The sequence below is a fragment of the Gopherus flavomarginatus genome (genome assembly GCF_025201925.1).
Source record: "Gopherus flavomarginatus isolate rGopFla2 chromosome 13 unlocalized genomic scaffold, rGopFla2.mat.asm SUPER_13_unloc_2, whole genome shotgun sequence".
Taxonomy (NCBI): Eukaryota; Metazoa; Chordata; order Testudines; family Testudinidae; genus Gopherus; species Gopherus flavomarginatus.
Window position 1 is genome coordinate 3,019,560 of NW_026114610.1, and position 27,659 is coordinate 3,047,218.

Sequence of the window (27,659 nt, forward strand, 5' to 3'; positions counted from 1 at the left end):
TGTATTGTGCGTTTTGTTTGCATTCTGAAGGAGTTCCTCTTAGACGTTTCCCCTGATTAAAATATTGCTCTCAGCCCTGAAATTTTGGAAAGTGTTTTAAAATCCACTCTGGCCTCTTCTGAGCTGCAAAGTTTTGTCAGCATAGCTCTGTTTGTTAGGGATGCAAAAGAACACATCCTTAATTGATATAATTATGCTGGAAAACTCTCTCATGCAGACCATACACATCACCCCAAAAATGCAACCTTAACTCTGCCTCTGGCCCTGCAGCTGGTACTAGCCACTAGGAATGGCTCAGTAAGTCTGGTGCAAAGGTTAACAAACTAACAAAGGAAGTGGAGGTTTCTCCATTTCTTGAAGTCTTCAAGTCGCAGTGGATGCCTTTCTGGGGGCGGATTGAGTCCAACACAAGGTATTCAGCTCAGTACAGCAGTAACTGGATGAAATTCTATGACCTGGTCATACAGGAGGTCAGATTAGATGACCTAATAGTCCTTTCTGGCCATAAAATCTATGATTCCAATATAGCTATGAAGGACTAAGAACGTGCCATTGTTTGTGTTGTGTTCACAGATGGGAATCCCAGCATTTCTCCACATCCTCCAGCCATGTGCACTGGGTCAGCCGTAGCTGTAACTGGATGGTGAAGGGAGGAGTTGGAGCAGCTTGGCAGAGGTGTGACTGTGATATGAAGGGAGGTGCACAGGAACCTTGAGAGACCTAGTCTGCCCCATTTCAATGCACTCAGTGGGCTGTTGCTGAGACAGGGAAGAGCAGAGGAGGCATTGTGGGGGTGGCGTGAACCTTAACTCTTCATTTCCCCTTCTAAAAACGGAGGGGATGGGAATCCTTACCCAGCGAGGTCACATTCTCAAAGTTCTCCTGCATGACGTCTCTGCAGAGGGCTCTTTGACAGGGGTCCAGCAGAGCCCACTCTTCCCTGGTGAAATACACAGCCACCTCCTCGAAGGTCACCGGCCCCTGAAAGAGCAAGAGCCCTCCACTCACAACCTGCTGCCCCACTCACAGCCCCACTGCTCATGGGGGAGAGTAGCCAATCAAATGGAAGCTCTGGCAGGCTCACAGTCAGCAGGGTCCCACCCCCACCCTGCTCAGAGCAGCCAGGAGGCAAAACAGGAGGGGAGATAGAGATCCCCTCACCCCCCCCAGCAGACAGAGGGGGAAGGGTCTTCTCATCCATCACACACCTACAAGCCAGAGGCTGATGCGGGGGATGGGGCCCCCAGCAGGCTCCAGGGTCAGCTCCCCAGTAGGAATCCCAACAGATTTCCCATTGCCGGCAGCTGGAAGGAAGGGGAGGGGTTATCTACTCTAAGCCCCACTGGTGGGTCACCTCCCACCCCTCCTTCCAATCTAGCAGCCTCTGGCCAGTAGGTTCATGTTCTTGCACTGGGAATCTGACACGTTTTCCCCAGTGCTGTCCAGGGTTCCCCCACCAGCCCCATTCCACAAATAGGGTAATTTCCTCCCCCAAACCCCATGGGTCTGTTCCTAGAATCCAGGACTTGGGTTAAACAATTCCCAGCAAGTTTGTCACATGCCTTGTCCCCCTCCCTTTCTCCACCCTGAGTATTTCCTGCCCCCATCCCACCTCCACACTGAGCTTCCCCACAGATCCCAGCCCTCAGTATTTCCTGCCCCTCCCCCTCCAGTAGGAACCCACTAGCCAACCCGCAATAATCCCTACCTGGACTGGCTCCACTACAGCCAGTTCCCTTCCCTGTCCCATGGTCTCACTCCAGCTGTTGAGTTTAGTGGGCGGGTACTGGGGGGTGTTGGCAGCCAGTGCTAGACAGGAGGTCAGACCAGATGATCCAGTGGTCCCTTCTGGCCTTAGACTTTATGACTTTATGACTCTGTCATAAACAGATAGTTAAGGGTTAATAGAACAGAAGTACTTCATGTCTCTTTTGCCTGTAAAGGGTTAACAAGTTCAGTGAGCCTGGCTGTCACCAGACCAGAGGACCAATCAGGGGACAGGATACTTTCAAATCTTGAGGGAGGGAAGTTTTTGTGCTGTGCTGTTAGTGTTTGGTTGTTGTTCTCTCTGGGTTCTGAGAGTGACCAGACGAGCAACCAGGTTTCTCTCCAATCTCCCTGATAGTCTCTCATATGTGCTCAGAATAGTAAGTACTAGCTAGATAAGGCGAGTTAGGCTTATGTTTGTTTTCTTTATTTGCAAATGTGTATTTGGCTGGAAGGAGTTCAAATTTGTATTTTGCTGAACGGATTTTAATTTGTACTTGTATACTTAGGCTGGGAGGGTATTCCCAGTGTCTATAGCTGAAAGACCTTGTAACATATTCCATCTTAAATTTACAAAAATAATTTTTACTGTTTTTCTTTCTTTAATTAAAAGCTTTTCTTGTTGAAGAACCTGATTGTTTTTTTATTCTGGTGGGAGACCCCAGGGGAATTGGTGGGGAGAAAGGAGGGAAGGGGGAGAGAAAGGTTAATTTCTCTCTGGGTTAGGATTACTTTCTCTCTCAGGGAGAGTCTGGGAGGGGGAGAGAGAAGGAGGGGGGAAGGTGAATTTTCCTCTCTGTTTTAAGATTCAAGGAGTTTGAATCACAGTGATCTTCCAGGGTAATCCAGGGAGGGGAAGCCTGGGAAAGGCAACAGTGAGGGAAAGGGTTTACTTTCCTTGTGTTAAGATCCAGAGGGACTGGGTTTTGGGGGGTCCCCAGGCAAGGTTTTGGGGGGACCAGAGTGTACCAGGCACTGGAATTCCTGGTTGGTGGCAGCGCTACAAGTACTAAGCTGGTAATTGAGCTTAGAGGAATTCATGCTGGTACCCCATCTTTTGGACGCTAAGCTTCAGAGTGGGGATTTATACCATGACAGACTCTATGACTGGATTTGCGCAGGATTGGGAGCTTGTGAACTTCCAACCCCCCACTTATTTCTCCTTCATTTTCTGTCTTCTCTTTCCCCCACTCCCCTCCCTCTGCCTGGGAGACTTAGTGACCAACGATCCCTGGGTTCCTTTGCTCTCCTGCGATCGCTGACCGCACTCAATGCCGGTTTGCATCAAAACTTTCTGCTTCATCCCCATTTCTACTAACCACCGCAGGGCTTTCAGTCTCGCTGGCTGGGATACAGGCAATGAAAGGGTTACTGTGCACAGCTGCAAACTGCCTCATTTCACAGCTGAGATAAGTAAGCAAGCACCACTTATTGGAAGCCAAATCTTTTCTGACTCCTGAACATTTACTATAAAAGTAAGAATACAACATGTATCCGTGCTGAGTCTATATATAACTTGTATATTTCAAGAGGCTGACAGAGAACATTGATCATAATGAACAGGGGAGTGCAGGAGTGGGGGAGTGAGATTTTCTTTGCTTTAGATCATAATGAAATACTCAACATCTCACAGCCTCCTGACTGCCTTTCCTGAGCCCCTGAGGGTCACAAACCACCAGCTGAGAAACACAAGCCTAGAGCATTCTTTTGTATCAGCATTGACTACGCGTGGGAAGAGAGTGCTACATGGTACCCGGACAAAGCGTGAATGAGCCCAGTGCAATGGCATACATGGACCAACCCTGGGAACTGGTAATTCCAGTAACACCCACGTTTTGAACTCTCTGCCTTACTTCACTGTAAAAAGACGACAAAAGTTCATAAGATCTTACAATACCCTATAGCAACAAGTTGATGAAAAGTAGGTTAAATTCTTTTCAGCCATGAATGCCATGCACAGGTGCAAGATGACCAACTACAGAAAATTAAATTAGTCCAAACAAAAGGGGGCTAATGATGTAGTTCAGGGCCAGTACTAAGCCCTCTGCTTGGTAAACAAGAAAATGTGGCAATAAAGTTACCTAGGCCAAATTTGGCCTTAGGGACATGGATTTAATTAGTAAACAAAATAATAAAAAATTAACTATGCCACCTACTTTTATTCCTTTTGGGACTTTTAAAAAGAGATGGGGTGGGGGGAGAAAATCATCTCCCACCTCACCCCTGACATGGCAACACTGCTACTAAACTGATACAGTTCCTTTCTGAGAGGCTTTGTTTTCATTATATTTTAATTTGTGTTCCCTTCTCTTTCTCCTCGTGATGCACGTTCATTAGTTTGCACTTCATTTTGACCATAGTTCTATCCTGTTTCTCAGAAAGGCTCTAAGGGCTTGTCAGTTAAAATACGTTCCAAAGGGACCCATTGCTCCTGTGATTAGTGACTTTCTTAAAGTCTCTCAGTGCTTGTAAGTTAAACTAGTTTTCTAAAAAGAGCCTCTTTTTAAGAGCAGGATTAGTAGTGAAACTTACCCTCTTTCCCACAAGCCACTGCATCTGTGCCTTTACTGTCTGGTACAACACCTTCAAATAATTCTGCTGAGGATGTTTCCCAGAAATTAATTATCATCAGGATGGCTAGAAATGTATTGGGAGAAAAAAAATTAAGATTCTATCTTAAATGAATAAAATAATTCCAAGAAATATAAATTAATGTAAGGCATAATGTAAGCATAAAAAAAAAAGGTTAGAGCAAAAAGTTAATTAAAAGAACCAAACAAACGTTGCATTCTTAAAGTAGTGCAGGTTATACCAATATTTATATATATATTGAATTGCTGTTTTAACCAAATTAGATGCTAATAGCTGTTTTATTTATTTAAAGTGTAAAAATCAGCTACAACCTGTCTCACAAGAGGTAAATAGTGCACTAAAATAATTATAGGTTAAAAATGTGAATACATTACCAATTTAGAGTCACAACAAAAAAAGTCTGTATTTTTTTTAAAAACTCTAACTATACTAACAAACTTTCAAATAAATATGTTTAAAAAAACCTCAGCCTTTGTATTTTTTTTCAAAAAGTGTCAAGCAACCACTCAAACACAGGAAAAGTTGTCAAAGACCTTAGTGGTCTTTAAAAAAAAGCTTTAAAATCAGACTATGTAAACTTAATTAAAAACACTATTAATATTACTGCAATTAAAACTGCAAAATAAAATTCTTAAATTTAATGTAGTGTTAAAAATGCAATAATTAAAGAAAGCAAAGGCAAAAAAATGAGTACTAAAAAAAACTGAAAAACACTTTAAATGCTTATGTGATATTGTTGAGCTAAAATATTTAAGAGACAAGTCAGTTGAAAATATAGTGGTGCAAGAAGAAAGTAACATCCCTTCCCATTGTTACACAGCTTCCAGGTGCTGGAGGCTGTGATTCCCTGTCGTTAATATGGTTATTGGTCTGAAATCTCCCCATGGCCAGTCAGAGACAGACACGTACCTGTGTCGCTCCCCAGCCCCCGTCGCAGCGTCTCTAGGGGAAGGAGAAGATGGAAGAGGTGAGAATTCAGGCCCTCGCATTCATGGAGAAATCCCCATTGCTTATTAATGGAACTGCTGTTAACTAAGAGATGGTGACAGAGATCAGAGGCCAACAAGGCAGCCGCTGCAGACAGAGCCAGCCTCCGAGGGCTGCTCCATGGGGAAGGAGCGACTCGCTGAGCTGGGCTGTGAGATAGAGCCGAGGATCAGTGACATCACTAGAGTCCCCAGCTCCTCCCAAGGGCCAGGGTCACTCTAACCAGAGGAGACGCCACCCCCAGACTCCAATTCACCTTTCAATCTCAGCACCACCTCCTGCAGCATGGCACTTTTCAGAGAAAAATCGCTGAGTCTCTTCTCCAGCTCCGCAAACGACGGCTCTAGCTTCCAAAATGTCCTGTCCTCCCTGCTGGGGAAAGGAGGGGTGAGAAATAGGCCTGAGCCCCAGATCCTGAGCCCAGCAACCCCCAAACTCCAGGAAACCTGGATCTGCGCTTTGTAGCCTGAGATGGTCGTTGTCATGGTGAGTCACCTCAGCCCTGTGCTCCCCAGAGAGACGGGAAGTGGGGAGACACTAGAGCAAGGAACAGAGACATTGTTCAGGAGCTTTCTCAGGGATGCTCTGGTTCTGTGGGGGGCAGAGCCACCCCCTTACCTGGTTTACTGCAGTAACAAGGGCCACCAGCACTGGGATTATGTGGAAAAAGAGGAGACACAGACCAAAGAGTGGACAGGTCCTACATGCTGACAGTGGCCACAGACCGAGCTCAGGTCTCCAGCAGAGAATGAACATGGGCCCTTAAACACCAAAACCCTCAAGCCCTTCAGCTGAAGCAGTAACCCTGGGCTGTCCAGCTCATTTCGCAGAGAGGGCCAGACTGCCCTGTCCGTTACGGCCAGTGGCCAGGGCATCCGGTTAGGACTCTGTGCCCTGCTCCATTCACAGCAGAACACCCACTGCTCTCCATGGGACACTCATATACAAGGAACAAGGGGAGAATCTGCCCTTCGTATCAGAAAAAAATTTTACTTCTTAGTATTTTGCCAAGTCTCTCTCTGTCACACTCAGTGTCACTCGGGAGGAAAACAGCCCCTTCCCGGACACCCTGTAGGGCCCTGCTGGTTCTTCCCTTCCTTTCCCACCCTCCTTTCTCCATTTCTCTCTTGCTTCCTTGTCATTGTGTCTCTCCTCTGTTCTTCCCTCCCTACAGCAACCCCCTATTCCCACCCTGCAAAGGTTTCACTCCCGTCCTCTCCCTGATCCACCTGCTCAGGTGATCACCAGGGAACATTCAATGTTGACATCAAAGTGTCATCATTTCAGTTGACACCCCGATGACATTAACAGGAGACTGGAGAGTTCACGCTCTCAGAGCTATGGTTTCAGGCTGCTGGCAACCCCAGCAAGGCAACGCTGTCTCTGTTTACACTAGGGAGGTGCTGAGGGCCAGCAACTCACTTTAACAAATGTGAAAGCTGAGATTCTGCACCCTTGGAATACATGAGGTGGCCACATCAGTCCAGGAGACGGGCCTGATCTGTCCCATCGGCCCTGTGTCTAGCAGCCCTGCTGTGACCTCATTAGCGATCGGACAGTAAACGGTTCTTCTCCTACCTGAGTCAGCCGCTAGGGGAGACAGAATCACACGCTCCAAGGGCAGGGGGCAGCTTCCTATTCAGTGCAGTTATCAAACCTAACGGCCCATGAGGGGGAGCGAAATGGAGCCCAGGACTTACCTGCCCCCAGTGCTCCCAACACCCTAAAGAGGGAGAGAAAGAGGAGGCTGTAAGTGGGGGTTCCTGGGTGGGGAAGCCTCCTGCTCTGCAGGGGTCACTACTGAGGCCTTGGGAAATAGGGGAATTTCAGGTTGACATTCCCAGAGCAGCTGCCCCCCTCACCAGGGACTTTCCCCTACGCAGCCCCAGCAATCCCTGTGGGTAGGTCACCACTGCAGGAATCTTCTCCCCAGGCACTTTACAGGCAGAAGATATTTCTCTGCATTGAGAATCAAATTTCACCCAGTGCTGAGAGATCCAGAAGACCCCTGGCCCCACTAAACCCATTAACCTGCAGTGCAAGGGCCTTGGGCCTGGCTTGCGACCTCAGCATGGTGGTCGAGGGGATTCACCCTCCAAGTGCCAATGCAGAGAGTAATTTCCAGGAGAGAAGGTCTTGGGGCTGCAGCATCCAGGACTCCCAGGACCCATCCATGGCGCCGCTGCCAGACTCACTGTGTGATGTTGGGCAGGGCTCTGCCCCTCCCTCTGCCTCACTTTCCCCATTTGTCTCATAGGGATAATGCCCCTGACCCCACTCTGTAAAGTGCTTTGTGGTCTAGAGCTCAGAAGCGCCCATAGAAATGCTGCGTATGATCATTGCAATGACAGCCTGACCTGCAGGGGTTGGCTCAGCGGCTGCTGCCCCTTCTCTCCTCCCCTCTCGCTGAGCAGGGAAATCTCCCACAACAGGCTGCAAACGCCCTCATCCCTTCTCTGGACAATGGCTCTCTCTAGCTCTTCCAGCCGGGCCAGCAGATGCTGTTCCTGCTCCTCCAGACACCCTCGCAGCTCCTGCCACTCCCTGACGATCTTCTGCCTCTCGGCTGCCGTCTGTTTCTGCAACAGGGAGAGGGCGGCTCAGTAACAGGGGAACACAGAACATAAGAATAGCCAGACTGAGTCAGACCAAAGGTCCATCTAGCCCAGTACCCTGTCTTCTGACAGTGCCAATGCCAGGTGCCCCAGAGGGAATGAACAGAGCAGGGAATCATGAAGTGATCATCCCCTGCCGCCCATTCCCAGCTTCTGGCAAACAGAGGTTAGGGACACCATTCCTGCTCATCCTGGCTAATAGCCACTAATGGACCTATCTTCCATGCACTTCTCCAGTTCTTTTTAGAACCCTGTTAGTGTCTTGGCTTCACAACATCCTCTGGCAAGGAGTTCCACAGGTTGACTGTGCGTTTTGTGAAGAAATACTTCCTTTTGTTTGTTTTAAATCTGCTGCCTATTCATTTCACTGAGTGACCCCTAGTTCTTGTGTTATGAGGCAGAAACAACACTTCCTTATTTACTTTCACCACACAAGTCATGATTTTATAGACCTCTACCATATTCCCCTCCCCCCAATAGTAGTCTCTTTTCCAAGCTGAACAGTCTCAGGCTTTGTCTACACTGGCACATCTCTCCTGCTGACAAACAGCAGCTACGCTGCGTGCCTGTTAGCAGCACGGCTGTAGTGGCACAGACGTGTCGCTAAAAGCTGCGGCGTGTAGCCATAGCCTCAGTCTTATTAATCTCTCCTCATACGGAAGCTGTTCTGGACCCTTCATCATTTTGTTGGCCTTCTCTGAGCCTTTTCCAATTCCAATGTATTTTTTTGAAATGAGGTGACCAGATCTGCACACAGTATTCAAGATGTAGAGGTACCATAGATTTATATAGAGGCAATAGGATATTTTCTGTTTTATTGTCTATCCCTTTCCTAATGATTCCCCACATTCTGTTTGCTTTTTTGACTGGCGCTGCACATTGAGTGGATGTTTCCAGAGAACTATCCACAGCGACTCCAAAATCTCTTTTTTGAGTGGTAACAGCTAATTTAGACCCCATCATTTTATGTCCATTTGATATTATCTTTTCCTATGTGCATTACTTTGCATTTATCAACACCGAAATTCATCTGCTCGGTAAATGGGGAACATCATAAATGCGCCTCGAGGCGGGTGGCAGAGTTATTTACCAGAACACAAGATCGCTTGCAGTGAGTGATGGGAAGTTCATTTATCCCAGGAAGGGAGGAGGGATCAGGGCCGGGGTGAGCTGTACATCACCAACAGGAGGGACACTTCTCCCCAAAACCTCATCAACTTGCACTGAGCCAAATCCTCCATCTCTGCAGCCCACATTTCATCTCCTTCCTCCCCAACCCCCCAGGAGCTAGAAAGGATCCCTGGTCACTGTGACATCCAGACAGTCCGTGGGCAGGGGCTCTGGCTAACACAGACTGACCCTCTCCTGCCCAGCAGCCTCCTGCATCCTAAGGGCATCATGTTATCCCCGTGTCTGACCCTGCAGGTTCCCTGGACTCCAGTGGGGATGGGTCCCTGGCTGAGGCTGGCAGGGTGGGCCCTGCATTCACCAGATCATTCTTATGCCAGGCAAACCTCAGTGGCTGGGGTCTCTGGGCACCTACCAGCAGCTCCTCACTTTGTCGCTCCTCCTCGGCTTTAGCTGCTTCTCCCTCTTTTCCCAGAGGGGCCAGATACTTTTGTGGTACCTCCTGGAAGAAGCAGGGGAGGAAGGGTTAGAAACTGCTGCAAACCTCCCAGCTGCCAGATTTCAGGGCCCCTCCTGCCCTGCAGACGCCTGTGCAGGGTCCCTGGGACTCAGACTGAGAGGAGATGGTGAAACAGGGAGAAGCTTTTCCAGAGAAAACACAGGGCCCCAGGCTGCAGTGACAGGGCTGCAGCCCAACCCCCTGCTCCCCGGGGCCTCACCCACATCCCAGGCAGCCAACTTCAGACAGTCCCCAACTTTCCCCAGCTCCAGCCCCCAAAGCTCCCGCAGAGCCATGTCTGAACATGGAGCCCCCCAACGTCCCCATCCCCTAGTCCTGACCCCTCAATACACCCCAAAGCTCCCGCAGAGCCATATCTGAACATGGAGCCCCCCAACATCCCCATCCCCTAGTCCTGACCCCCCAATACATCCCAAAGCTCCCGCAGAGCCATATCTGAACATGGAGCCCCCCAACATCCCCATCCCCTAGTCCTGACCCCCCAATACACCCCAAAGCTCCCGCAGAGCCATATCTGAACATGGAGCCCCCCAACATCCCCATGCCCTAGTCCTGACCCCCCAATACATCCCAAAGCTCCCGCAGAGCCATGTCTGAACATGGAGCCCCCCAACATCCCCAACCCCTAGTCCTGACCCCCCAATACACCCCAAAGCTCCCACAGAGCCATATCTGAACATGGAGCCCCCCAACATCCCCATCCCCTAGTCCTGACCCCCCAATACACCCCAAAGCTCCCGCAGAGCCATGTCTGAACATGGAGCCCCCAACATCCCCATCCCCTAGTCCTGACCCCCAATACACCCCAAAGCTCCCGCAGAGCCATATCTGAACATGGAGCCCCCAACATCCCGAACTCCTAGTCCTGACCCCCCAATACACCCCAAAGCTCCCGCAGAGCCATGTCTGAACATGGAGCCCCCAACATCCCGAACTCCTAGTCCTGACCCCCCAATACACTCCAAGCTCCCCCACAGTCACCCCCCAGCCCGGCTCCGACACCCCAGATCCCCCCCGGCTCCCTCTCCCCCTCCCGGGCCCAGCCTGGGCTCCGAGCTCTGCAGCCGAGCCGCGCTCCGGGCCCCTCCTGCAGCTCCCGGCCCAGCCGCTCCCGGGCTCCGTCTCCCCGGCCCCGCAGCAGGGGCCGCTCCGCTCCGCCAGGGCCACTCGCCCCCCGCAGCCCCAGGCAGCCCCGCTCCGGCCGCGGGGAGCTCGGGGCGGCCCCTCCCGGCAGGGGCAGGAACAGGAGCGTGTCCCCCCCACGCGTGTCCCCGCCCCCTGGGCCCTGCCAGCCCCGCGCTGTCCGCGGCCCCACCGCGCTGCCCCGCGGGCTGCAGGGCTGGAGCAGCCTCCGCGCTGCGCTCCCTGCCCCGGCCATGGCCCCGCTGCCGGCACACAGGGGCGGGGCGGGGCCGTGCGGGGGGTTGGGGGGGCAGGAAGGGGCGGCTCCTCCCCGGGCCTGGCCCTGCCCCCGCCTCCGGGCCCCTTGCAGGGGGGTTGGGACAGGCGGGGAAGCGGGGACCCGCCTCAGCTGAGAAGGGGGCAGGAGGGGGGCTGGGGCTCCCCAGGGGAAAAGCAGGGGCAGGGGCTGGTGCTGCTGAACCATCAGCCCAAGGAGCCCCCGGCTGAGAATGCAGCGAGCACGTGTCAGTTCAGCGCTGGAGATGGGGCCCAGCACGTGTCAATCACCTGCCTCTAAAGCATCTAAATCCCCTGGGCACAGCTCGCCAGGGCACCGCTTGGGAGCTACACTGGGAATAGATCCTGCAGGAAGCCCCTGTCCCAACAGCAGAGTGGTGCAGGGGGAGCGTGCTGGGCCCATAACCCAGGGATGGATGGATCAAAACTGTCCTTTGCTAGCTTGGGCTTTATTTACAGCCCTGGCAATAATCCAGTTGCCTGCAGTCTGCTCTGCAGAGAAAAGAACAAATTATCTCCCTGTTCACCCTTCCACAGTGATTAAAGGAAGGAATAAAGCCCCTGCCACACAGAGTCCCCTCCTGGAAGGTAAGAAAGTGCAGTGACTGGGGCACCAGCTCAGAGTTGCTAGATTTATGTAACTTTTGGTGATGCCCAGAATGGGTCCAAGTCCTGCCCCTCCCCCTTCCCCTCCCTCAACCTCTGCCTAAGGTGCTGGGAGGGAGTTTGGGTACATGAGGTGCAGGTTCTGGGATGGGCCAGGGAGGCGGTGGCAGGTTCTGGGAGAGAGTTTGGGTGCAGGATCTGGGCTGGGGCAGAGTGTTGGGGTGTGGCACCTATCTTGGGCAGCTCCTGAAAGTGACCTGCATCCACATCTGGCAGCAACTTCTACATGGAGGAGGCTGGGGGGTATCTCCTGGGACCACCACCCACAGGCACCACCCCTGCAGCTCCCATTGCTGCAGTTCCAATGGCAGAGTTGGCGCTTGGGACAGGGGCAGCGTGTGAGAGACACACCCCGCAGGGACATGCCAGATGCTTCTGGGAGTGGTGCGCCGTGCAGAGCGAGGGTGGGCAGGAATCCGTTTTAGCCCCACTGTGCTGCTGATAGTAATGGCAGGAGCCCCCAGAGCCAGCTGATCTGACTTTCTGATAGGGAAGCCACAGGAGTGGTCATGCACCCCTCATGAGCAGCTTTGGGGAGTCTTTTTGGGGCTCCTGGAGTAGGCGGCAGAGAGGTGCAGCCTCATCACAGAGTCTGTTTCCCTGGAAGAGAGAGGGGACTGTAGAGTGATCTGTCACCTCTGTGCAGCCAGGAGCCTCTGCTCCCCTCTACCATGCTGGAGCCTCCACATTTATTTATTGGCATATACAATTTGCAGAATTTTAAAATATTGTGCACAGAATTTTTATTTTTTTGGTGCAGAACCTCCTCAGGAGTGAAACTGACTCAGGGAACCTCCTTGGATTGTCACTCCTTGGTTAACCACTCAACCACCACACCAATGCACAGAGAGTGCTACTGCTATGTGGGGGTGGGGGCTGGGGGCTGGTCATGCACATTCAGACTGTACGTTCTCCCCGCTGCTGATTTCCCATTTAGGACATTAGCCGTTACTGACAAGGTTTGTCTGCGTTCTTTTCTTTAGCTCATGCTGCTAGTTACACGGATCAGTACTGATTTTTTTTTTCAAAAATACACAACCCCCTAAACCTGCTTTTAGCAATCAGAATAATTTAGTGTCACCTTATATTTGTCTGCCCCAGTACAAAAGAAGAGGCTTTTGTGGGTTTCCTGACTCAGAGAATGAAAATGAATGTGTGTCGGGCCACACTGCTGTGGATCGTTGTCAAGCGGAACCCATTGTTGGCACTGGTAGTGTAGACACAGCCTCAGACTCGGTGCTGGGGAGGGGAAATATTGCCTCTAGAGTCACCCAGGGGTGGTGTGGGCTCGAGCGGGTTCTGTGTTGTGTTGTTAAAAAGGATCCCCAAGATATTGAACCCTGGGCCATGTTGCTGCTGACTCCAATTGGCAGAAGGGTCACAGAAAGAAGCAGGGGGAGGGGAGGAGCACCAATTAATTTATGCAATTATTCCGTGAGGCAGAGGCCTGGCAGGAAGGAACTACCTGTGCAAGCACCCTTGGCAGAGAGGGGGATCTGTGATGTCCTCGGCACTGGCGATACAGCCCAGGGATGGGGCAATAAATGGAGCGGGGAAGATTTGTGAGCTGGGAACTCCTCTCCCCAGATAGTTCCCCTGCAGTCCTGTTTCAGGGTCTCTTTTTGCTCTTTCCCTGTGTAACCCAGTGGTTCTCAAACTTTTTGAACTGGTGACCCCTTGCACAAAGCAAGGTGCTGAGTGCGACCCCCCCCATCAATTCAAAACACATTTTTTCATATTTAATATTATTTTAAATGCTTAATTTATAACCCAATTCTTTAAAATGAGTTTAACTTTTCTCACCACTTTTAAATTCAGCCTAGAACACACTTCGATTGAATTATTGTTATAAGCAGAAAAGGGTTTTTAAAATAGTTACTGTTCAGTACTGGGGATGTGAAGACATTTGTCAATATCACTTTTCACAGCAGAATTTGCTCCATTGCCACCCTCATTTCTGCTGCCTGCAGAGCTGGGCGGTTTGTGACCCCCCACATAATAACGTCACCCCCCCCACGAGGGGCTGTAATCCCCAGTCTGAGAACTCCTGGGCTGCCCCCTTCCCGCTCTGGCTGGGACACTTGACCCCTGTCCCATTCCCAGGGGGCTCGTGCTCTCCTGGAGCTTGGTCGGCTGCTCCTGAGGGGAACCAGAGCCGGGGAGGGGGGGAGATGTCAGTGAGGCCAGCAGCGCTGGGAGCCACAGACACAGGGGGGCAGAGATGGGCTGAGGAGGGGCTACTTGAGAAGAGTCACTTCTCTGCCCGCCCCCAGTGCTCCCCCCTGCTCCCCCCATCCCCTGGGGCCTGCCTTAATTCAGACAGTCCCTTTCCCATCATATCCCTAGCACATCAGTGATTGCAATAGCAGGGGGCAGGTTTTCTCTGAGGCACTGAGCTTTGCCAGGGGGTTGGTGGCTCCTTTCTTTCCTCACCCTGGAGTAAACTCAGCTCTTTATTCCATCCTTGATGTTTCATGGAATAACAACAGCAGCATGAAGAAAGTGGTGGGCACAGCGGGTCTCAGGGGAGGGGCAGAGAGGTGCAAGCGGTGGGCTGGGCTGGGCTGGGCAGGGGAGGTGCAGAGAGCTGTGGGTGGTGGGCAGTGCAGGTCAGGGGAGGGGAAGAGAGGTGCGAGTAGTAGGCAGATCAGGTCTCAGGTGAGGGGCAGAGAGGTGTGGGTGGCAGGCAGGATGGATGCACAGGAGGAGCAGAGAGGTGTGGGTGGTGAGCAGGACAGGGGACAAAGAGGTGTGGGTGGTGGGCAGAGCAGGTGTCAGGGGAGGGGCAGAGAGGTGTGGGTGGCAGGCAGGATGGGTGTCGTGGGAGGGGCAGAGAGGTGTGAGTAGTGGACAGTGCAGGTCTCAGGGGAGGGGCAGAGAGGTGTGGGTGGTGGGCAGGACAGGGGACAAAGAGGTGTGGGTGGTGGGCAGGACAGGGGACAAAGAGGTGCGGGTGGTGGGCAGACTTTGGGGCAGAGGGTGTAGAGGCACGAGCAGCAGGCAGGAGGCCTCAGGGGAGGAGAGGAGCAAGCAAGAGGCGGACTAGCTTCTAGGGAGCTTCCAGCGCTCACGTCCAGCCTCCCCACATGCAAGAGTCACGGGCCACCTCTCTGGGTCTTCACTAACCAAGCCCCTCCCCAAGCTGTGTTGCTGGGAGAAGCCCTCCTGTTCACACAGCTGAATCTGCATCAGGATTCAGTTGATATAACTGCATTGCTCAGGGTGTGTGTGAATTTTTTACACCCCTGTGTAATGTAGTTACACCCACCAAATTTTGTAGCATAGACCTGTCCAAAGAATCACTCACACAAACCTTGGGAGTAAAACGTCACCTGCTCCTCTGCTTTACAGAATCCAAACACAAGCAAAGCTTGTCCGGCCCCTGTGGGGGTTGGCAGACTGTCAGGTGTGGGCAGATAGGCTGCTTTAAATAACAGCAGGCACCATGGGTTAGTTGGTTAAAGCACCTGCTCAGTAAACAGGAGATCCTGAGTTCAACTCACGGTGGTGCCTTGTTGACTGGTTGTTGGGGCACCTGGTATTGGCTACTGTCAGAAGACAAGATTCAGAGCTAGATGGGCCTTTGGTCTAGCCCAGTGTGGTTTTTCTTATGGTTTAAATAACACTCACAGGCACTGGTAATAGAGTTACTGAAAGTTTGGGAGTTAGGAGGGGGTAGATCAGTGATCCAGTCCCCACACAGATGAACCCCTCCCTCTGGGACAGGGGCAGGTCTGAGCTCTCACCCAAATGCTCATTGTGGCTGCCAGAATCTGTGAGCAGCTTGTTTAGTTTACACCAAAGATTGAGTCCTGCTTTGCGCACCATGTGTGAGAATGAAAAACCTAAACTGCATTTTGAAATAACGAATGCAGTAGGACGTGTTATTGTCCCTGCCCCAAAGCAGACAGACCAATGGAGAAATGCCGTCAAGTCCAAGGTAATACTCCACTGCCATTTTACCTTTTTTGCTCACTAAACTCCTTCTTATGTGCCCTGCCCAGGCTGTCCTCTGCCTCAGCTGCTGCTCCCGGCCTGCTCTAGAGTCAAACATGCAGGGCCCCCAGGGCAACAGAGGCTGGGACAGGGTAGCAGCCTGGATTGGTCTGGGAAGATGCTGGGAGTTCTCGTTCCCTGAGAACTGGTCCGGCTCCCTTCTCAATAGCAAACAAATCAACTCCACGTCCTCTCCCCAGAAAAATCAACCTAGAGCCAAGGGCAGCAGGGGACGATTCCCTCTAGTTCCCACCGAGGCAGGAGAGAACCCAGGGTGTTTCTAGCAGAGCTTATGGAACTGACGTGGGGAAACCAACCTTTAATAACAGGCAGTTCCAGTTTAAGCTTAGTGTTTTTAGCAATTTCTACAACATTAAAAAACCCTTCAATCGTAGTGTCACCATCCATAAAATTTGCTTCAGCCTTATAGGTTCCCAAGTGCACAAATAAACATCTCTTCAAATCCAAGGGAGTGAAGATCAGTCAATGTTCAGAGTCATCCCACATAAAAGAACCATGTTGTGGTACATACGGACCCCATCATGTGGCCATCTCTTTTCCCTCCTCTCTGTTAAAAGTTTTAGTATTTTGCACAGAAACTTTCTTCCCTCAGGAGAGACCTGGGAACCAGGGCTGCCAACCAGCCAAACACCTTTAAGAGGAGGCGTAATCTGTCAAAAAGTGATCTCCCTCCTTCAGTTCAGTGACACCCTGAAATGTTACTTATCAGGGCAGAGCCGGAGGATTGAAAGCAGCTACAACAAACGCCTGTGTAGCTAACAAGAATGTATACACACACTCCCTTGTATCTGAAGAGATGTTTAGTTTTACCCTTGGTAAACTACAAGGCTAAAGGGAAAGGTGATGGTGGTGCCAGATATAAAGAGTGAAACACGAGACAATCATCATAGTTATGCCCATAGTGACTGCAAATTATTTCTAAATTCTTATTATCATCAGTGTATTATTTTCTCTGGAGTTTAGACATTGACTAGATCTTGACCAAGAAATTTGGATCTTGATAAAATAATCGACTACTCCTGGTTAAGGCAATGGACTTGATAACCACTCAGTTCAAGTACTAACAACAGTGGCTGCCTTTTAGCCATAGCTTTTAATCAGGGCAATAAATTGATACGAACTCCTGTAAAATCATTTCCCAGCCGAGCCCTTCACCCACATTCCTTAAGGCACTGGGCCACCACGTGAACTTTTCATTTCCCTCCTCAGTTTCACACACAGACACAATTTCCTTTGCACAGGTCCATGAACAGCAAAGCCTCCCTGTGTCTCTTGTCTGAGCCAGGGCATTCAATTCCAGTGAATCCTTCTCTCCTGCAATGGCAATGGTGAGACAGAGGGGACTTGGCCACCTTTACCTCTGACAGTGAGATATTGGCTCAGCTTTTTCTTTACACTGCTGTTGTCAGTCCATGAAACATCAGGGATGAAATGCAAGGCTTAATTCATGCATCAACCCCCTGAAACATTTCAGTGCCCCAGAGAAATCCTGCCCCCTGCTATTGGAATGATATGGTGGAGATTCGAATAGGAAAGGGACTGTCTGAATTGTCAGTGTGGGGAATGAACAACTGTCATGGTATAAACCCCCACTCTGAACCTTAGCGTCCAAAAGATGGGGTACCAGCATGAATTCCTCTAAGTTTAATTACCAGCTTAGAACCTGTAGCGCTGCCACCAACCAGGAATTCCAGTGCCTGGTACACTCTGGTCCCCCCAAAACCTTGCCCGGGGACCCCCAGACCCAGACCCTCTGGATCTTAACACAAGGAAAGTAAACCCTTTCCCCCCGTTGCCTCTCCCAGGCTTCCCCTCCCTGGGTTACCCTGGAAGATCACTGTGATTCAAACTCCTTGAATCTTAAAACAGAGGAGGAAAATGCACATTCCCCCCTCCTTCTCTCTCCCCCTCCCAGACTCTCCCTGAGAGAGAAGGTAATCCTAACACAGAGAGAAAGTTAACCTTTCTCTCCCCCTTCCCTCCTTTCTCCCCACCAATTCCCTGGTGGATCCAGACCCTGTCCCCTGGGGTCTCACACCAGAATAAAAAAAAACAATCAGGTTCTTAAACAAGAAAAGCTTTTAATTAAGGAAAGAAAACAGTAAAAATTATCTTTGTAAATTTAAGATGGAATATGTTACAGGATCTTTCAGCTACAGACACTGGGAATACCCTCCCAGCCTAAGTATACAAGTACAAATTAAAATCCTTTCAGCAAAATACAAATTTGAACTCCTTCCAGCCAAATACACATTTGCAAATAAAGAAAACAAACATAAGCCTAACTTGCCTTATCTACCTAGTACTCACTAGTCTGAACTTATAAGAGCCTTTATCGGAGAGATTGGAGAGAAACCTGGTTGCACATCTGATCCCTCTGGGTCCCCAGAGTGAACAAGAACCAAACACTAACAGCACACACACTAACTTCCCTCCCTCAAGATTTGAAAGTATCCTGCCCCCTAATTGGTCCTCTGGTCAGGTGACAGCCAGGCTCACTGTTCTTGTTAACCCTTTCCAGGCAAAAGAGATATGAATCACTTTTGTTCTATTAACTCTTACATCATCATATCTGACAGGTGTGTCTGGATGGAGGCCTGAGGCTGGGCACTTTAAGGGAACTGCATGGTTTGGACTTCTAAGTAACCAGTGAGGTACTATAGAAGCTGTTTTGTGCTGGCTTGGTAAATCTAAGTATTGGAATAACCACCAGCATTTGGGGTTTGTCTGCCCCATTTTGTTTGCAGTTCACCCTGATGGAGTGACCTCAGCTGGCTCCCACGGGCAGCACCGTCACAGTGGCGTAGTCGTGCAAGGATCCACAGAACCAGGTCAATTAGGCTTTGGGTGAGAACCCCACGCTATCCAAATTTGAAAATTGGGATTGAGAGTTTGGTTGGTTAAAGATCAGTGACCATGAGCCAGAAAGCATCTGCAAAAGCAATGAAACTGCAAGCCCTGATGGACGGCCTGCAGTTTGAATATGAGCAAAAACTGGCAGAAATTCAAATGGAAGAGAAGCAAGCCTTGGCCCAGCTGGAGGAAGAAGCTGCTGAAAGAAAGGAGGAGGCTGATGAGAGAGAAGAAAAAGCTCGTAAGGGGCGTCTGGAATTACTGGCTGCCGAGGAGAAAGCTCGACAGAGGCAACAAGACCTAGAACAGGAGACTCACAAGATGCAACAAGAAACTGCCAGACTTCAGCTCCAAGTCAAAGAAGCAAGGAAAGAACAGCAGAAACTGTATCCTCTTGAAAATCCAGCTTATAACTATGTTGATATGTGGTATTACTCGGAGCAGTTTTCTGTGTTTAACCAGTTTTGCTATGGCCGGGGAGAGGGGGAGTCTAACCTGGTGGGTAATAGCTGTTTGTCTGTTCAAGAAAGCAGTGTGTCTGGGAATGAAGTTTCTGAATGTCTGTCTAATGTCTCAGAAGTGACTCTGGAGTTAGATCAAGAGCAGAAAGATTTCATTGGGGAGGGAGACATTTCTCAGGAGCAGATTCAAGTAAATGGTCAGATGGAAACTCTAACTGAGGAAGGAAAGGGTAGATGGGTAATGGATTGGTGGCTAGTGCAGCTTGTAAAAGTGAACCTGAAATGGGTAACTGTGATTTGCTGGAAGTAGCTCAGTGTAGTGAAAAAAGCAGCAGCTTATCTGTTGGAAGTGGCAATGTGCCTGGTAGAGAAGGTTTGGAGGAGCCTAGGCAGCCTTGTGAGCTGATGGCTTTATCTGGTCAGCAGTTTGGGAAGGCAGAAATAGCGGGAAATGAGTGTCCATGTCCCTTACCTGTTTCCTGTGTGTAAAATGTGACAGTGAAGGAAATGTGCCTGTGTCTGTCAGGGGTATTGACTTGCCTGTGGAGGAGGCTACCTCAGTTTCCAAGCAGTTGTTTGTGAACAGCCTTGTGTGCTGGGACAAGGGAAATGAAATCCCAAGCTGTGTGTCTGGTGAAGGAGAATGTGTCTCTGGCTCTTCTGTGTCTGTGGAGCAGACAGAAGGTGCCTTTCAGCCTGTGATGGTTGAGGGTGATTCAGTTGTCTCAGAGTTGGTTGTAAATACAGCTAAAGCCCAGGAAGGGAATGGTCCTAAGTTTGTGTCTGCTGGGGAGAATGGCACTGTAACTAGGGTGCATCCAGTTAGTGTCTTAGCAAAATCCCAGAGACCAGACAATTCTGGTGCTTGTAGTTTGCCAGTTGTTAATGTGTGGTGGGAAAAGGGTGTAGCAAATCTGTCTAATCAGGGTGATACCCTAGCCAGGGCACAAGGAGAGCAAAAAGGTGATTTAATTGTGTTACCTACTGACAGTTTGACAACTTGTAGCAAGAAGGAAAAGATTCTTGAGCTTGTTCATGGCCAAGGGAAGGAGAATGCTTCCAATACTGGGCTCTGGGCCCCCTCAAAGTTGCAAGGGAGTTTAGCGAGCAAAAAAGGTAAAACCGCAATGAAGTATTACCCTGGACTCAATGGCATTTCTCCATTGGTCTGTCTGCTTTGGGGCAGGGACAATAACACGTCCTGCTGCATTCGTTATTTCAAAGGGCGGTTTAGGATTTTCATTCTCATACACTGTGCACAAAGCAGGACTTAACACTCAGTGTAACCTAAATGAGCAGCCCACAGATTCTGCCAGCCACAAAGAGCATTTGGTGTGAGATCCCAAACCTGTCCCTGTCCCTGCCCCAGGGGCGGGGGGTCATCCACGACCTACCAGCTGCTAACTCCTAAACTTTCAGTAACTCTATTATCAGTGCCTGGAGTGTAATTTAATCCATAAGAAAAACCACACTGGGCTAGACCAAAGGACCATCTAGCTCTGAATCTTGTCTTCTGACAGCTGCCAAGAGCAGGTGCCCCAAAAGCCACTCAACAAGGCACCACTGAGAGTTATTATCCCTGCCCCAAAAGCAGAAAGACCAATGGAGAACTGACATGACTCCAGGGTAATACTTCCCTGCGGTTTTACCATTTCCACTTGCTAAACTCCCTCCCAGCCTTCTGGGCTCCTAGAGCAGGGTACTGAGCCTGAGCCCAGACACGCACACTGCAACTTTACAGCCCAAGCCACATTACCCTGATTACTCCAACACAGGCCTGCCCTGGGCGTTTCATTGCACTGGAGACGTACCCTGACATTATGTCTACAGTCTGATTAACACACCCAGGGCAGTTCTCTCAAAGCCCAGGTCAGCTGACTCAGGCTTATGGGGCTGGGACTGCAAGACTATAAAATGACAGTGCAGACATATGGACTTGAGCCCAACCTCTGAGACCCCACGAGGGGCGAGGGTTTCTGAACCCAGGCTTCAGTGTGAACACAAATATCTGCACCACAGTTTTTAGACTCTCAGCCGTAGCATAATGAGCCCAAGTCAGATGATCCAGGCCAGCCATCCTGCCATCTTTATCCCAGGAGAGATGGACTTTAAGGGTACGTTCCCATTGCAATATAAGCCCAGGAGTGACAAGGTGTGCTAAAAGCAGCACCCTGCAAGCCCCATATTCACCACCCTCATATAGTGATGATACGTTTTGAACAAAGTCTGCCTGGTGAGGGATCATTTTAAAAATCTTGAAGTGTTCATCTGTTGAACATTAATGTCTTCTTGCATTCTATGGGCTCACATTGGTTTCAGAAGTTATGAAGTTTGCTCTGTGTGCATTACAGAAATATGTTATGAGGTTGGGAAATGCCCACCACCAGCCTTTCATGTGCAAAAATGGAGGAGCCAGACTCCCTGCTGGCCCATTGAAGGTATCCACACTCCCAAGGACTATTCCAGGAACCGTGTAAAATGCAGACTTCTCCGAGATAGCACAGAGACAATGGACAGTGCTTGACTCATGTCGTAGCAAAGGTACTTTCTAGCAAGTTGGAAGAAACTATGAAAGGGAAGTAGAGACATTATGAATTGGCCTCTCTCCCCCACAACTCAACAGCTGGAAACACATCTGGAGGACAAAGACTGAAATGAGATAAATCAGAAGAGAATAACAATAATACATTCAAATCAAAGTCCTCAAACAAACTGGTATTGGTTTTTCAGCAGAAAATTTTCAGTTTGGGGAATTTTCTTTTCCCAGTCAGACCTTGCCAAGGGAAGCAGGGAGAAAATGTTTTAGTTGCCTTCTTCAGGACAGCTTGCCCTAGACATTCTAGCAGTGGGTCACTGTCATAGCCTTGCTGAGAAATGGGGTATTTTTATAATTTGAGGAGGTCCCAGAGTGTTTGGGGGAGATTATGAGGATGCTACCTTTTGAGATAAAAACTAAGAAATACAGAACTAGAGAATTTCTTTTTTCAGAAATCTGAGATTTAGACATTTTATTTAAAGCTGGGGAGGGGGAGCAGAGAGGGTTGTCTGAGTTTCTGAGAAGGTTTTTGTTTGCAAGAAGCATTATTGTTTGATCTGTAATTGTACCAAAGGGGAGATGGTTGTCTATAAAGGAGGGGTGAAGGCTAAAAGCATCCAACGAGGATGGGATTCGAACCCATGCCTGCAGAGCACAATGGATTAGCAGTCCATCATCTTAACCTCTCGGCCACCTCATCTAACCTGCTAAAAAATGGACAGTAGGAGAAATCTAAGGCCGGCAGTGATAGGGACACTAAGGAGTTTTTAAATACTAAGCAGAAGCAGGGGCTGAATGAGCTCCCCCCTCACATCTAGTGAGCAGATGTGGGAGAGACTTCAGGAACAGACCGTGTTTGCATAGACACACCTACTCTGCCTAGGTATGCAGCATGATGGGGCCGCTTCCCCAAAATGACCAGTTGTGGCAGGTTACAAATCACTTTAGCACTGAGTGATATGAAATGTTATTACCCTTCCTGTATGAGTGAAGGGCAGAAGAACATACCTAGTGGATCCTGATGGAGGGGTAAGTGGGTGAGGAATAGCTTTTATTGGACTGTATAGAAGTGATTGAGGACATCATCCTAAACCAGTGGTCCCCAAACATTACACACTGAGCCCTCTTATCCATGTCTGTGGCCCCTCAGAAGCCACAATCAAAAACCGGGGCTGGGAGTGGGGCTGTTGCTTGCTGTGGTGAGGGGTGCAGACAAGGGTGAAGGGGGTCAAGGCTGAGCTGCGAGCCAGAGGCCCATGCTGAGGGTGGGCTTGAGGAAAAGCTGGGACAGAGTGGGGCTCAGTGCTGCTCCCTCCATGGGGGCTGGCTTGGACCCTGAGGTGCCCCCATGAATGTTCCTCTGTGTCCCCCTAGGAGTCACACCCCACATTTTGGGGAGCACTGAAGCCTACTCGCTAATCAGGGGTTAGTGATGCCAAAGCCCAAGGAAAGGGAGAATAAGTGCAGGGACCCCAGCACCAGAACCATGCCCCCTCCACTTCTGTCTGTGGATCTCCCCCATTCTGCACCTTCCACTCATGGCCCCGTCCACTATGTCACCTCTGTTCCACCCCTTCCCCCACTGGCCCCACCCTATCACTCCTTTACACCTGCACCACTGTGGCCCCGAGACCAGAGAAGTTCTGTGCCCTGCTGCAGCTCCCGGGCTGTAGCACGGAGTGAGAGCTCCTCCAGCCCTGGGGCTGACATGGGGCAGACTTTTCCAGCGGGGCCCAATTTGGCCAGGGCCCCTAGTCATGGGCCCCACTGCCCCCTTGGCGATGCAAGGTTTGGGGAGGCTGAGCCCCATCTCCCGAGCCTCCATTACGAGCCGCCCAGGCTACTACTCCTCAGTGTGTGGCCAGTCTCCCTGTGTTCTCTGCTGTTTGTGCTGGGGAGCCTGGCTGGCCTTAGGGATGGGGCCCCCCGGCAGCCGCCCAGGGCTCCAGGGGGTCAAAGGGCACCATGTGCCAGTGCAAAGGTGCTCACTGCTCTCCCCTGCCCCAATGCTCCTCCGTGGCCCCATAGAGGGTTGTGGGGAGCGAGGAGCAACACTATGTGCTCTATGCGTCCTGGTCACTTTCCCCACCTGGGCTGTGCTGTGAGGGAGCATCAGAAGCTGCTGCTCTCTGCCCTCCCCTTATGCAGCCCGACTGAGGAAAGTGACCTGGATGCAGGGAGCTCGGATGATGTCGCTTCTCGCCTCCACAGCCCCTAGGGGTCCCTGGAGGAGCAGCGTTCCAGGGAGGAGCTGGCAGCAATGCCAGCTGCTCCATGCACACAGGTCGGTGTCCTCACGTGGGTGCAGAAGAGGGTGCAGGGGTTAGGGGTGAAGGGGGTGCAGGAGAGGGGCAATGGCTGGTGGCACAGGAGGGGAGTGTGGGAGTTAAGGGCAAAGGGGACACAGCGTAGGGGTTAGGGCACAGGAGGGGGCAGGAGTTGGGGTGAAGGAGGCGCAAGGGTTGGGAGTGCAGGAACTAGCGGTAAAGGGGGAGGGGCATGGTCCAGGGGTGATGGGAAAGTGCCTAAGTACACATTTTGCCCAGGGCACTAGTTCCCCTAAAGCTGGACCTTGATAACATTTCTTGCTGGGAGGGAGAGGGTAGAAAAGGGAGTCCTAGCAGCTCTTCTGGGAGCGCAGGTGAAGAATGACTCCCCTTTCTCTAGATTCTCCCCGTGGGGCTCTGGGGTGAACAGAGCCACATAGCTTCTTCTGCTTTCTCCAGATTGTCTGTGCTGGGCTCCCGTGGAAGTTACGGAAGGTAACAATTACCTGACGTTTCTCAGCCATTGTGGACAGAGCCGCACACCTTCCTCTGCAAACTCTACAGGTTGAAATCAAGTCTCTGAAGTCCATCCACAGCTGGGATGGGTCATTCAGTCCTTTGTACAGAGCTTCAGTTTGTAGCAAAGTCCCTCCAGGGGTATGAAGCAGGACTGGAGACAAGATGGAGATGAAGCATCAGCCTTTTATAGTCTCTTGCCATGTGATATTTGCTTTCTTTGTCCCAAGGACACTCTATCCAGCACCTGGCATAAAAAAACCTTAGAGTTCTGTCCATAGGCAGGTCCCTGCATACCTTGCTAAGTCACAAGGGATATCTGCCTTCTCTCAATGGGTCAATGGTACAGCTCATGGTCCTTAATGAGCCATCAAGCAGGTTAGGCAGAACTGACACCAACTTGTCCAGCTGGGGTGTTCCCCAGAAGCATAGCACAAGTTTGAAAAACGGGCAGCATAGAGCCAATATTCATAACGTCAACTACAAAAATGATACACATATAGAGATAGCATCATTGTAATCAGCCAATCAGAACCTCTCCATAGACCCCTTACACGACAACCTTTCTAGAATATTAACTGCAAATACAGAACAGTGGTCGCAACGGTGATCTATAGAGTTACAGATTATGTCAATAACGTCACAGGAGGTGACATGACATCATTGAGACTGATATTGGAATACTGCCTCCAGTTTTGGTGTCCTCATTTGAAAAAGATGTTGTGAAATTGGAGCTGGGGAAGCAAAGAGCCACCAAATGTTCTGAGGGCTGGAGAAAAATGCCTTCTAGTGAGCTATTGAAAGAGCTCAACCTGTTTAGCTTATCAAAAGAAGATTGAAAGGTGGCTTCATTGAAGTGCCTTAATGGAGAGAAAATATTGGCTATTAAAGGACTCTTTAATCTAGCAGAGAAAAGCATAACAAGACCCAATGGCTGGAAGGCGAAAAGAGACACATTCATATTACACATAAGGCACAAATAATCAACAGCGAGGATGATTCATCACAGGAACAAGCTACCAAGGAAAGTGGTGGATTCGCCATCTCCTGATGTCATTCAGTGAAGACTAGATGCCTTTCTGGAATGTGTTTGCCCCCAAAGTAGCTCTTGTGTCATACAGGAGGCCTGTGATATGAAGGGGGTCAGATTAGATGCTCTAATGATCTCTTCAGGACATAAAGTCGACTAATTTCTGAAAAACTGAGTGTAGCATTGGGAGCAGCATCTGATGTTTTACTGTCTAGCTGGCTTGCTGCGTAGAAGGAACGCTCCTTGAGTGGGGTGATCCACAGGGAGTAGCTCAAACCTCGACAGTGCCTGGCCAGGGGCAGGACATTAGCACAGCAAGGGAGGAGTGTGGCAGTGACATCACAAAGGCCTTTTGCAGGACTTCAGACTATTGATCAAAGGTGGTGGGGAGGTGGTGACCTCACAGAGAGATGCTGACATCAGGCAGGCAGGACAGGAGCGAGGGGCCAGGGAAACCTCAGAGACCCCTGTGGCTTTGCTTCAGCAAGTCTCCTTCTCCAGGTCTCTCTTTGAGGATTGAGAGAGTATTCGGGTTCACGGACGTGAGCGCCAGGAGGAACCTCTTTTGAGTTTTCTCCTTTCCTTTTCCTGATTTTACTAAAAAACAGCCATCCCTGTTTAGAAGGTAAGAGCCTCCTCGAGGGAAGGGATGTCCTGGGCGTGTCACAGTTCAGATGCCCATGGCCCCCTCACACTGTGAGGAAGTTCCCGCCGTCTGCTCTGTGTTCGCAGTGCGGGAGAGAGCAGCATCCACGGCAGTGATTTGCTCCTGGCTGCCAGAGCAGAGCAGCAGGCTCAGCTGTCAGAATTTCCCAGAGCAATGAAAGGGGAGGGGCCCATGGCTCTGTAGCAGGAATGCAGGGCAGGCGAGTTCACGGTGGGCATTGTGGGATACTGGAGGAGTCCAGTTATGGTGATATAATGAACAGCAGCGTCTACTCTGTCACTTCAAGTTTGCTTCAAAAAGCTCTAGACCTCTCATCGAAGTTGTTTTATTTTGTCAGCAAAACAGGGCAGTTTTGTCGCCAGACGTGCCATTACAGCATGTACACCAGCCACAAGCTGCCAACCGAGGTAGCCTTGTGTGTTTTTTACACACCTGAGCAGTATAATTCTGCTGAAACAACTTTGTAGTGCAGACCTGGCCAAAGATTCACTCACACACAACTTGTAAGGAAAACGTCACTTGCTCCTAGATTCATAGATTCATAGATTCTAGGGTCAGAAGGGACCAATGTGATCACCTAGTCCGACCCCCTGCACAAAGCAGGCCACAGAACCCTATCCATCCACTTCTATAACAAACCCCTAACCTATGCCTGAGTTACTGAAGTCTTCAAATTGTGGTCTGAAGACCTCAAGCTGCAGAGAATCCACCAGCAAGTGACCCGTACCCCAAGCTGCAGGGGAAGGCGAAAAACCTCCAGGGCCTCTGCCAATCTGCCCTGGAGGAAAATTCCCTCCCGACCCCAAATATGGCGATCAGCTAAACCCTGAGCATGTAGGCAAGACTCACCAGCCAGCACTCAGAAAAGAATTCTCTGCAGTAACTCAGATCCCATCCCATCCAACATCCCATCACCAACCACTGGGCATACTTATCTGGCGATAATCAAAGATCAATTGCCAACATTAGGCTCTCCCATCATACCATCCCTTCCATAAACTTATCAAGCTTAGTCTTAAAGCCAGATATGTCTTTTGCCCCCAGTACTCCCCTTGGAAGGCTGTTCCTGAACTTCACTCCTCTAATGGTTGGAAACCTTCGTCTAATTTCAAGTCTAAACTTCCTGCTGTCCAGTTTATACCTATTTGTTCTTGTGTCTACAGTGGTACTAAGATTAAATAATTCCTCTCCCTCCCTAATATTAATCCCTCTGATATATTTATAAAGAGCAAGCATATCCCCCCTCAGCCTTCTTTTGGCTAGGCTAAACAAGCCAAGCTCTTTGAGTCTCCTTTCATAAGGCAGGTTTTCCATTCCTCGGATCATCCTAGTAGCCCGTCTCTGAACCCGTTCCAGTTTGAATTCATCCTTCTTAAACATGGGAGACCAGAACTGCACACAGTATTCCAAGTGGGGTCTCACCAGCGCCTTATATAACGGTACTAACACCTCCTTATCTTTGCTGGAAATACCTCGCCTAATGCATCCTAAAACCTCATTAGCTTTTTTAACGGCCTTCTCTGCTTTGCAGAATCCAAACACAAACAAAGGTTGTCAGGACCTGGTGACAATGGCAGGGAGTCAGGTGTGGGCAGATAGAGGGCTTTAATTACCCACA

General features: G+C 50.2%; 1 protein-coding gene and 1 non-coding gene across 3 annotated transcripts; both read right to left on the reverse strand.

The window, feature by feature from the left end:
- Window positions 1–4,618: 4,618 nt before the first annotated feature.
- Window positions 4,619–11,008, reverse strand: LOC127041342 (E3 ubiquitin-protein ligase TRIM7-like). 2 transcript variants are annotated; one of them, XM_050935583.1, is made up of 6 exons: window positions 10,925–11,008; window positions 9,505–9,591; window positions 7,704–7,925; window positions 7,047–7,069; window positions 5,603–5,715; window positions 4,619–5,301 (listed from the first exon to the last, which is right to left on the reverse strand). In XM_050935583.1, the coding sequence occupies exons 1-6, from the start codon at window positions 10,985–10,987 to the stop codon at window positions 5,222–5,224; spliced, it is 588 nt and encodes a 195-aa protein (XP_050791540.1). In that variant the 5' UTR covers window positions 10,988–11,008; the 3' UTR covers window positions 4,619–5,221. The 2 variants fall into 2 exon arrangements, with proteins under 2 accessions (XP_050791540.1, XP_050791539.1); XM_050935582.1 differs by having other exon boundaries at window positions 5,603–5,718.
- Window positions 11,009–22,179: 11,171 nt separating this feature from the next.
- TRNAS-GCU (transfer RNA serine (anticodon GCU)) lies at window positions 22,180–22,261 on the reverse strand. The gene has a single exon. It is a non-coding gene; the product is annotated as a tRNA-Ser (tRNA).
- Between the last annotated feature and the right edge of the window lie 5,398 nt (window positions 22,262–27,659).

Excerpts from the sequence above, each read along its gene's own strand:
- LOC127041342 (XM_050935582.1), bottom strand. The coding sequence starts at position 10,987 with ATGGCCGGGGCAGGGAGCGCAGCGCGGAGGCTGCTCCAGCCCTGCAGC. Across the intron at positions 9,592-10,924 it reads GCAGCCCGCGGGGCAGCGCG|GAGGTACCACAAAAGTATCT; the intron begins GTGGGGCCGCGG and ends TGCTTCTTCCAG. Across the intron at positions 5,719-7,046 it reads GTTGGGAGCACTGGGGGCAG|CAGGGAGGACAGGACATTTT; the intron begins GTAAGTCCTGGG and ends TCCTTTCCCCAG.